General features: G+C 39.6%; 3 protein-coding genes across 6 annotated transcripts in view; all 3 read left to right on the top strand.

The window, feature by feature from the left end:
* Positions 1-4,433, top strand: part of si:dkey-15h8.17 (uncharacterized protein LOC100034454 homolog) — a 4,657-nt gene extending 224 nt beyond the window's left edge. Inside the window, exons 2-5 of the mRNA XM_034871649.1 lie at positions 1,081-2,082; positions 2,852-2,921; positions 3,636-3,801; positions 4,109-4,433. Coding sequence (XP_034727540.1) covers positions 1,195-2,082; positions 2,852-2,921; positions 3,636-3,801; positions 4,109-4,229 — 1,245 coding nt within the window. The 5' untranslated portion in view covers positions 1,081-1,194 and the 3' untranslated portion in view covers positions 4,230-4,433. The remainder of the gene's footprint in view (positions 1-1,080; positions 2,083-2,851; positions 2,922-3,635; positions 3,802-4,108) is intronic.
* A 1,799-nt stretch (positions 4,434-6,232) lies between these two features.
* Positions 6,233-8,253, top strand: LOC117944647 (B-cell CLL/lymphoma 6 member B protein-like). 3 transcript variants are annotated; one of them, XM_034871652.1, is made up of 3 exons: positions 6,233-6,469; positions 6,623-7,099; positions 7,184-8,252. In XM_034871652.1, exons 1-3 carry the CDS (start codon positions 6,298-6,300, stop codon positions 7,459-7,461), a joined length of 927 nt encoding a protein of 308 aa, XP_034727543.1. In that variant the 5' UTR covers positions 6,233-6,297; the 3' UTR covers positions 7,462-8,252. The 3 variants fall into 3 exon arrangements, with proteins under 3 accessions (XP_034727543.1, XP_034727541.1, XP_034727542.1); XM_034871650.1 differs by having other exon boundaries at positions 6,623-8,251; XM_034871651.1 differs by having other exon boundaries at positions 6,239-6,469; positions 6,632-8,253.
* Positions 8,254-9,288: 1,035 nt separating this feature from the next.
* Positions 9,289-11,423, top strand: part of LOC117944644 (gastrula zinc finger protein XlCGF57.1-like) — a 3,852-nt gene continuing 1,717 nt past the window's right edge. Inside the window, exons 1-2 of one of the 2 annotated variants that reach the window (XM_034871648.1) lie at positions 9,289-9,571; positions 9,738-11,091. In XM_034871648.1, coding sequence (XP_034727539.1) covers positions 9,400-9,571; positions 9,738-11,091 — 1,526 coding nt within the window. In that variant the 5' untranslated portion in view covers positions 9,289-9,399. Of the gene's footprint in view, positions 9,572-9,737; positions 11,376-11,423 lie in introns of those variants that run through there. The other variant, XM_034871647.1, reaches the window with a different exon arrangement.

Here is an 11,423-nt window from a genome sequence, read left to right as displayed (position 1 = left end):
TTTCAATATCAATATAAGAGGCTAGATATAGTTTCACGTGAATGCGCAGGCCACAAAGAATAATTAGGTTTTGTTTTTGTTGATGTTGGGTCACTTTTACTCACAACATGCTAACTGGCAACATAGGATTCCATTCGCTAAGCTGTGCTGCTGGACTAAGACAATGCATGCACTGAGACAGAAATGCGTTTGCCGTCCTATATAAATATAGAGGAGAAGGTGAATAACCCTATTTCAACAATTAGTGGCGTATTCCTTTAAAATATTTTTCTCTTTTTACTGGCTTAATCCTTGTGTTGTCATTCTATCAACCATGAAAAGAAGACGTTTTGGTCACTTTATTTCAACATTATTATCGCTTTTTCCGACATTTTTGTCACCTTTTTAATGTTGTGGATGCTTTTTGTTGTTTTTTGAAGTGTGTTTTTTAGTTTTTTGTCCCAAAGTTTATTTTGACGGCCCGTTTTTTGTGACAATTTTTAAAAAACGGAAAACGGGTCAAATTTGCCTCAAGGACAACATGAGGGTTAAAAAAAGGCCCCTTAAACTGGCTTATTTCCATGTTAGCTGGCCTGGCCTCACAGCATGTCTAGGGCATGACCTGTTTGAGGGCATCGTGTCCTACGATCTTGCTTTGTTTATTGGTCATTTAAATGAGAGTAAGGTTTTTTTTCTTCTGTGTTAAATGACAATATAGGGTTGACATTGCTATTAGCTGCTGTCAAGTTCTAAATTAACAACGCATTTTGTTCTGCATTATATTTTGTAAATAGTAAAAAGTTTTCATAGTTTTCTTTAGAAAAAATACACGCAATGTCAATATATATGTAATGTGCAAAATTTAGATGAATCGGTCGGGCGGTTGTAGTAAAGAATCAGATATCCAACACTAAATGGGAACAAAAGCAAAATTGTGATGCTCCAGATTAGTTTGATAATTATTGAAAGGTGCTATAGAAATAAATAAAAATAGAAAAGTTAAGTCAATAAAAAAAGAAAGATTGAATTGTTGCTTAAGTAAAAGTATTTGAATTGTGAGGTCCCTAGTGATTCCCACCCCCAGTATTTAGTCTGCTCTTTTCTCTGTACTTAGGTATTTACTCAACTACAGGAGCTGCTGCCTCCCATGTCTTCTCGCTGAACTCCTGGAGCAGCCTGGACATCCCTTCCCAGAGTACCCCAAGCATCCCAGAAATGTCTGTAACCGCTCTCCCCAACAGACCATGGTATACCAACTTCAGAGTCGACTGGGATAGGATGCCAACAGGGATCAGAACAGCAGCACTCAGTCTCACAAGACCAACGCCGACTGACAGAAGAGAGATGGTGAAGGCTGTGGTGGATCAGATGCGCGAGCATGATCTTAATCCATCAAGAGCCGTTTGCCACAACATTGTTCGAGATATCATTAGAGAGCATCCAAGAAGTTTTGCTGATGTTGATCGAAATGGAGAGTTCGTGGGAGATGGCTGTAGCTCACTCCTCTTGCAAATAAAAACAAGAGTGGAGTATAAGAACCGCAACAACCCACTTTCACGGCGCAGACGAAAGAGAAGGTCCAACTCTGAGGGAAGAACCCTGTCAAGAGGCCCAGTTGACCAGTACGGCTGTGTCAGGTGGGAACCTTCAGACCTCCCGTCAGGGGAAACGGAGGTGACACTTGAGGATGTAAGGAGGCAAATGGTAACCATGCATTCAGAGGAGGGGATGGCCGGGGCAGAACGAGCAGTGAAGTTGCTTGAAAGAACATACACAATACAACGGCGATACCTTAACATGACGCCGCCACCAGCCATATCGGATGTAAAAAAACAATGGCCTTTTCTGTTTGCTCAGAGAGGCATGTTCTCCCACTTCCTTCACCTAACAGACATCTCCATTGTTGCCAAACTAACAGAGGCTATGGAGCGAAAAGGAAACACAATCCTAAAGCTCTGCCATAAACTCAACAAGAACGCAGGTGTTGAAGAGGTCCTCGCCAACTATGAACCTAACACGGCCGACGACAAGGCTGTGTGCGTAATACTTCTCCTGCTGGCTTACTTTAAAGAACCAAGGGATGCGATTATCCTTCAGGCCGACGTAAGTGCCCTCTTGTGGTCTAATCCGATCCCCTGTTGCTCAATTTTCTATTTTATAGGGCTGTTTGTACGATTTCTTACAAGCTGTCAGTGACAATTATTTAGACTCATTATATGTTCCTTAAAGGGCAGTTCCAGCGCAAAATGAACCCAGGGGTTAATAACACATGGGTACAGAGTCAACCGTTCCCCGGGATTTGTTCTCACGAACGCTGTGCTTGAGCGATGTTGCTGGTTACACGGTGTTCGTCATTCGACTAGTCATGACTGTTTTCCCAAGATGGCGCCTACCTGTATACATGAACGGTACTGTCTTTTATAAACTATCTTTTTAATAAATTGTCTGTATACTTATGTAGTTTGCAATGGTTTACATGTAGGGACCCTCATCATGCTACCGTGGAAGCGCGATGCTATTTTAAACCTTGTTAGTGGTAAAGAAATGGCGATTTTGTTTTACTTTCACGTGCCACAACAACTAGAGTTATAAGCTAATTAGGGGTTTGTGGAAAACTGGTCACGTTTGATTAGCATGTAAACATATCCCAGAGAGCGTTGACTCGTTACTACCCATGTGTCATTAACCCCTAGGTTCATTTTGAGCTGAAGTTGTCCTCGATATAGATTATTTTGCAAAAACTTTTTTGAGTCAGCACATTGCTCCCTTTCAAACGTCCGTTTGTCTGGGAAAACTCCAGAGCTCGGTTGTGAATAAGAAATGGGGTTTGATTGAAAAATCGTTAACTTACACTTTAACATCTTATTTCCAGCCGTTTTCCACAGCTGCCGATGTCCAGAGGACCCTCACCTTACCCAGCACCCCTCGCTTGATCCTATCAGGTATTGTAAAGACATCCCTTTGAATTAGGGCTGGGTCTCTTCAAAAATGTTCAGTACCAATACCGGGACTTCAATGCCGGTTCCTAAACAAAGAACTTGCAACTTTAATCTACATAATCACACAATTTCTATTTCTGACCTCCAACTATGTGAGCCCAGTCTCTGTGAGTAATGTGGAGTTTTCCCAGCATGTCTCTATGACGTGGAACATTAGACAGCCAATCACAAACATTGTTAGATCTTGGTAGAAGCACTCTGTGTGCTTATTGGCTCATTGAGGATGATGAGATACACACCAAAGGTATTGAATGACAAGGCATTGTTTTGGTACTGTATACTTTAGAGGCAGGGGGACGTCGTTGCCTAAAAAGTATTGAATCCGATACCCAGTATAATGACACTTGGTGTTGGAATGTACTTTCTTCTTTTTTGTTGTTTATGACTATACCTTTTCTGTGCTTAGCATGAATTGTTCCTTATGTAACTTCTTCCTTTAATTTTTTTTTCACAATATTTAATTTACATTTTGTTGTCCCAGTCATTACATACTTAGAAAACAGTTGAAATCCTAATAAAGTCAGCAAATAGGCTTGGGCGGTACCACATTAATTTGGCCAAACCGCTTTGGCCCGAGTTTATTTCCTGTCACCTATTTATTAGCAAACACTGCAACCAAAAATCACATCAGATTAATCTTCCTTATGTCTATCTCAGGGGACGTAAGGAAGCCGAGAGCCTGGATGCTTTCAATAGAAGGACAAGTGGTAATGGGACCCCATGCTAAGTTTATAAACGGGATTGCTGCTGTCTTCGCAAGTTACTACAACTTCAACTTACAGTATCCTGAGGAGGCTGCATGCACCCTAGAGTTTATCCAAAGGTAACGTAAAACACAAACCAACACAACCAAGTTCTATGTTATTGACGGTTTTGCCTAAATGTTTTAGAACAGTGGGTTTGTGGTATCCAGGGACCCTCAGGGGTCCTTGAGGGGGTTCCATGGTGTCCCCAGCACAAAGGGAAATCAGTTATTTTCACTATAATTCCAACCATACATAACATAATGACCGAATGTTTGACTATTTTAGTTATGGGTTACTTGAATGGTAAAATCCCTATCACTCTACACACATGCAAACACATTAAACTGTTCAGGTCCTTAAATGCTGTATTGGTGTTATTTTCAGATGTTTTTTGGGCATAAACCCGGCGAGTGGCTCCAAGGCGGAGAAGGCCCGTGGAGGTATCAATCCACACGTGTGCACCCTCTTGAGGAAATTAATGGACCTTGAGTGGATGTCCACGTAGACTTTTTTAAAACCTTTGACACAAAGGCCTCTTCTTAGGTGGTTGTGGGGCATGGGTTGTAACGGCATGGGAATACTAAAACTCTACCTTGTTTGGAAAGGTAAGACTCTTGTGGTTTCAACGATCCCAAAAACATTTGGATATGGTGAGATGCAAAAGTACTCGGACAGTTATGTGAAATTGGTAGTGTTCTTTCTAGAGCTGAATGCCTGTTGTGGTGGCAGCTGTACCGAACAAAGAGGTTTTCTTTTCTTACATCACTGATGATATGTTTAATCAGAATAGTCCTCTCTAAGAGAAAGAAATTGTCTTTGAACATATTCTCAATTTCCAAGAAAGATGTCAATTACAATATTTGTATGCATTTAAATGTACATGGAAATAGGAGTCAATGTATTAAAACCTAAATTAGAATTGATGTTAAATGACAGTATTTGAATGTAGTATAACTGCTGGAAATTTTATTGGCTATGGTTGCAGTAAAAAATACATTAAAAAGAAATTGTAAATTACAATAAATTCTTGTGATTTAGGTACAGTACTAATAAAATATTTTACTTTTATCGTAATAGAATGGCTGGGTTACTGTGAATACATAGTACATTGCTGTAATTCTACTGTACATTTTTGTGAATCAAATTAATTACAAAGGGTTAGTTAGAATAATGTAATTTGATATTTCTTTGCTAATGTACCCAAAGTTATTTGATTAGTCAGACTCATAACGTGCCTGAGCTAACAAAAGCAATGTTAGCTAGGGCTAGCTCTAAAATTAAGTTTGGATACATTAGCAAGGATTTATAAAATTACATTAAATTAGTTTGTCACTGACAGTGTCCTTTCAAGCATCACCTCCCATTAGGAACACAAGCAGCATACCACTCAGGGGACTGGCGCCATTGTACCACTGGTGGCATACTATAAGCAACTTTTTAAACTCTGCATCACCATGACCAACTGCAGTTTTTTATTGATGAATAGAATGAGACTGATCATGTGTGCAGATTTGTTTGCTATTTGGAAATATGACATAAAGGTACACATAATAGGTGTGTTAGAGCAACCCTGTATTCAGGAGAGGAGCCAGAGGCTCCACAGATCAAAGAGGAACAGGAGGAACTCAGCACCAGTCAGGAGGGAGAGCAGCTTGAACTGAAGCAGGAGACCGATGCCTTCATGTTGACTCCTACTTATGAGGAAAGTGACCGCAGTGAAGATCAGACTCTGTCAATACTCACTGGAATACTCATGCATGCTGTTTTTATGTTTTTTTTCTTAGTGCATCAACCTTATGTGATTTTTATTGTTCGGGCCTTTTGAGATGACACAAACACATTTAATTAAAAAAAAAAAAAAAAACATAAATCAAGGTGTTTGATTACTTTCTTTTTTTATGCTACATATAGTTCTTCTTACTACATTGTACGTTTAAATGTCAATTGTCAGGCCACTACATTAACTTGACATGACTGCTACAGTTACTCGATTCAAATGTTTACAAACAAAATTTAGTTTATGATGTTTTGTTACTCTCTATCAGCATGTGATTTAGTACTTTCCCTTTCATAAAAAATTACATTTTCTGATAGTAATTTGGTATGTTTATTTATTAACATTTTGGATGTGTGTATCAGAATCAGAATCAGCTTTATTGACCAGGTATGAAGACACATACGAGGAATTTCCTTTTGGAGCGTAGTTGCTCACAATGTGCACATTCAAAACAAACAAACAATATAAACACTCTAATATAGACACACTAATATATACATACTCTAAACAGAAACAATACTGGTATTACTACTTGTACTTAGCTTTGTTAACTTGTACCAGCAAGGCTTATATTTGTTTTATTTTTTGAAGTTATTGTTCCAAAAAGTTGTCAGTTAAAAAGAGTAGTAAATAGGTGAAATCACGCGAGAGGGATGTGCAACCCAAAGTGAACACGGAACGACAGGCTCACGTCAGCTCACTTGCGTTGTCGGAACTTAACAGTGTAACATCCAGCAGGGTCAACTCTATGCTGTGTGCTGGTTTGCAGACGATACATCGTTTGTGAAAAGCAAAAATGTCTTCAGTTGAGCATTTGAGAGAGTTTGTCATCGAGCGACTAACTGCTGCTGCTGAAGAAATATTCGGAGTTTTCGAGAACACGATCATTGAGTACGAAGAAGAGATCGACCGTCAGCGCAGAATGTTGGATGTCGTTTGGAAACCTGAAATAAAGTTACAGAGGATAGGTGTGTAAAACATCAATGGTCTTACAAAAAACTAAAGGACATACATGACTCATATCGGATGCTGATGGTTCATATTATTATACTATATAACGTTATTATTTTTTCCTCAGATTTTTCATAATCTCAGTGCTATCTTATTCCTATTATTCTCAGTCTCTCCAGATCTCCCACAGCAACGTGTCTCTAAGGGGGAGGAAGGTCCCGCTGATCAGCTGAGTATTCAGGAGAGGAACCCCAGTCTGGACCAAGAGGAGCCAGAGCCTCCACAGATCAAAGAGGAACAGGAGGAAGTCTGCACCAGTCAGGAGGGAGAGCAGCTTGAACTGAAGCAGGAGACCGATGCCTTCATGTTGACTCCTACTTATGAGGAAAGTGCCCGCAGTAAAGCAGAACCCAACACTGCCCTCCAGTTCTTCTCTCACACCTCTTGTGTAGCTGAGAGCAGAGATCAGAAAAGGGGTGAGCATGGAGACTCTGGGTCAACTATAAATGCAGAACACAGTGACAATGTAAACACCTGTAACTTGTCAACGATTCTCTGTAACACGCACAAAAGTACAAGGGCTTTCGAATGTAACACTTTTAAATATAAGTCAGATTTTCAAAGACACCAAATGATACACACAAATACGAAGCCGTATTCATGCAGCACATGTGGGAAAAGATTCGGTCACATATCAATATTGAATACTCATAAACGAATCCACACAGGTGAGAAGCCATATCCATGCAACACCTGTGGGAAACGATTCAGTCGGACATCAACATTGAACACTCACTTAATAGTCCATACAGGTGAGAAGCCATATTCATGCAACATGTGTGGGAAGAGATTCAGTCGGACAAAACTATTGAACTCTCATTTAAGAGTCCATACAGGTGAGAAGCCGTATTCTTGCAAAATGTGTGGGGAAAGATTCAGTTGGACATCACAATTGAAGAGACATACAGTAACCCATACCAGTGAAAAGCCGGAACAGCAACACCTGTAGGAAAATATTCTAAGCCAAGGGGTCTTCTAGGGCCGGGGACCCCTGAGCTGAAAAAGAGACGGAGTAGGGATCCCCTTCTGCTATACATATATTGTATAAAATGAAGTTGCACGTTAAACATGGGCAAACTGGGCAAAAATAAACGGAAAGAAATATATAATGTACACATCATGTTTTAATGCTAAACGTATACTGTATGTGGAAGGCACTGTGACTCCTTAAACTTCACGGCTTGGCACCATAGTTGCTTCCGTACCTGTAGTGAGCTTATCGTCAATCTGTAAACGAATTACAATATATACGGTATATAAATACATATTGTATATTTTAGTTTTTGAAAAGAGTATTTTTTTCAAAGCATAAATTGGCACTGACTCTGAGGACCCCCTATGGTTCATGGACCCCATGTTGAATATCTCTGTTTTAAGCAATATTTATATTGGAAAGGCATAAACGAGTGCATAGGCAAATTGTCTTCTTTCTGAATCCGAATGAGGAACCACAGAATTGCACTTGTGTTCAACACATGTGGGAAAAGATTTAGTTTGGAAACCACCATTGAAGGAATTTGTGTTTGCTATTGTATATAAAGCATTTCTTATAAAGAAGAGGTCACCATATCTTATTGTAACGAGCAGTAAGATATGGTATCACGTGTCACGTTTTGTTAAATTAACCTCCTTTTTCTTCTTCATCTTACTGTATCACTCATATTTCTGTTAGCATCAGTAATTATTTCATATTTATTTTATCATTTTATTTATTTAATTGAACAATTTCCCTTAGGTGATCAACAAAGTATTCTGATTATGATATTTATATTGTATCCTAGTATTTTATTTATATTTACATTCTGTGCTGTGTGACTGATGTATGTTTGCTGCTGTAAAACCATAATTTCCAATTTTTGGGGATCAATAAATATATCTATTTATCTATCCATCATTCTATCTATTTGTGAAACAGTTGCACAGCTGCATAGGGAATTCCATTGTTGCATAGTGAGTGCATAATTCCTTTACATTTTTGACCTTTTAAATGTATTTATTTTTTACAGTTACATAAGTTGACTTCGAACTCTGATGTTGAGGCTGAGAAATACTACCTTGTATTTGAAGTGGTTTAAAAGGTCCTACCTGTGTATAACTTACATTAAATCTTGTTCATCTGAAGACAATCAGTGTTTCAAAGTACATACATAGAGTACTTGAGTTAATGTAGTCACATTCCTTCACTGCATACATGTTTGTTCAATATAAGTAAACTCCACCACTCAAACTAAATCAAATCAAAATGTAACTTGACCGACAGTTGGCTAACTGCAAGATTAAAACACATCACGTGTTACAATTAACACAATGAACTATTTTTACTGTGATTACTTGACTTTTGATGTCAGTCACACCAACATGCAGCCTTTATAAAAAAGAAAGTGCACTGGTGTACACTATGTACATGCAATACTAACTTTGCTGCTATTATTCACACGAGTGTCACTTTATAATGTAAACTAACTTAGTCTCTATTTGGCATGTTTACTTTTTTAATGCGGATATTTTTTTTATGAATGGGTGCTACTTTAACTTGTGTGCGTTAAGTTTTTTCACACCTGCTAAATGTTTCTATTGTATTCTGCGAAATAGTGCGAAAAGACATCAGTTAAATGTAGAAAATAACCCGAATTTCCTGTGAAATGAGACAGACGTAAACGGAACGAAAAACAACTCACTTCTATTACCCGAACTTAACAGTGGCGTTGCACTCCAGTCCGGTTGGTGGCGGTAATGCGCCTTCAGTTGGTTTGCAAACCGCCAACAAACCTTGAATAAAAAGAACTTCACAGCGTAACACTTCCAGCGGAAGTAAACAACACAAGTACTGGTTACGTTAGTTCACTATTGTTGCGCAAATACTTTTTTAATTTGTAAATTAACAACCATGTCTTCAGTTCATTATTTGAGAGAGTTTGTCAACGAGCGACTAACTGCAGCTGCTGAAGAAATAGTCGGAGTCTTTGAGAAAACTATCGTTGAGTACGAGGAAGAGATCGACCGTCAGCGCAGACTGTTGGATATCGTTTGGAAACCTGAAATAAAGTTACAGAGGATAGGTGTGTAAAACTTCATTTTTAAATAACACAAAACAGAGGAACTAGATACATAATCACTTTTGTGTACATATATGACGTTATTGGTACAAACCTGTTCACATGTCTGCATTTCTTTTCGTTATTGTCTCTGGTATAATCCTATTCCTGTTATTCTCTGTCCCTTCAGAGCTCCATCAGCAACATGTCTCTAAGGAGGAGGAGGAGGAGGAGGAGGTTCCCGCTGATCAGCTGCTCTGTTTTCAGGAGAGGAACTCCAGTCTGGACCAAGAGGAGCCAGAGCCTCCACAGATCAAAGAGGAACAGGAGGAAGTCTGCACCAGTCAGGAGGGAGAGCAGCTTGAACTGAAGCAGGAGACCGATGCCTTAATGTTGACTCCTACTTATGAGGAAAGTGCCCGCAGTGAAGATCAGACTCCGTACCCGAGTACTGCCGAAACGCTGAGTGTGATGGAAAAAAAGCCTTTAAGCTATATTTGGGATATAAAAAGTGATCACAGTGAACCGGAACCAAACACTGACCACCAGCTCCCCTCTCACATCTCTCATGAACCTGAGAGCCGAGATCAGAAAGGGGGCGAGCATGGAGAATCTAGAAATGCAAAGCCAGAAGAACAGAATCAACATCCCAAAAGCAACTTGTTAGAGAGTCGGTGTAATACTCACACAGGCAAAAAGTATTTCAAATGTGACACATGTGAAAAAGATTTTAAGTATAGGTCACTATTGCAGAGACATCTGAGCGTCCACACAGGTGAGAAGCCATATTCTTGCGAAACATGTGGAAAAGATTTCAAACTTAGCAGTGGCTTGACGGTCCACATGAGAATGCACACAGGTGAAAAGCCATACTTTTGCAAGACCTGCGGGATACGATTCTGTGCCATGCCAGCATTGAGAAGGCACATGACAATCCACACAGGTGAGAAGCGATATACGTGTCAAACATGTGGGAAAGATTTTCGACTTGGCAGTGTCTTGAAAGTCCACATGAGAACCCACACAGGTGAGAAGCCGTACCTCTGCAAGACTTGCGGGAATGGTTTCTGTGACGTTTCAACATTGATAAAGCACATGAGGATCCACACGGGTGAGAAGCCGTATACCTGTGAAACATGTGGGAAAGATTTCAGACGGAACAACGAATTGGTGGTCCACATGAGAACCCACACAGGGGAGAAGCCGTACCTTTGCAAGACCTGCAGGAAAACATTCTGTGACATTAAAGCATTGAAAAGGCACATGGGAATCCACACAGGTGAGAAGCCTTATACCTGTGAAACATGTGCGAAAGATTTCAGACGTAGCGATGAATTGATAGTCCACATGAGAATCCACACAGGTGAGAAGCCATATGTTTGTAAAACATGTAGTAAAGCTTTTAGACAGAGTGGGGATTTGACAGTCCACATAAGAACCCACACAGGTGAGACGCCTTATACTTGTAAAACATGCGGAAAGGGTTACAGATGCAAAAGTGGCTTGTTGGTCCACATGAGAAGAGCCCACATCGGTGAGAAGCCGTCTTTGCTAAAGCTTTGAGGAAAAATCTTTGCGGTGTTTCAATTGGGAAGGCATGTAGGAGAGCAAACAGACAAGTAGTGTTCTATTTGAACCCACTACTTGAGGAGCCACAGGAATGCAGCACTAGTGAAAATTGTTTCTTGTCAAATCATGCTCTCCAAATATAATGTACACAGGAGAAACCATCAAGCTATTACTCCTGTGGAGATGTGTTCAAAACAATGAATTTAATACACTTTTGCAGTAGCTACATTTTTATAATATAATGTGAAACATATTATTACAAATGTAAACTTTCCCTTTATATGACTGTATTCTTTTGTGTGTGTAT

The sequence above is a fragment of the Etheostoma cragini genome, chromosome 5 (genome assembly GCF_013103735.1).
Source record: "Etheostoma cragini isolate CJK2018 chromosome 5, CSU_Ecrag_1.0, whole genome shotgun sequence".
NCBI lineage: Eukaryota > Metazoa > Chordata > Actinopteri > Perciformes > Percidae > Etheostoma > Etheostoma cragini.
Note: the sequence above shows the minus strand (reverse complement) of the source record. Positions and strands in the feature narration are given on the sequence as shown.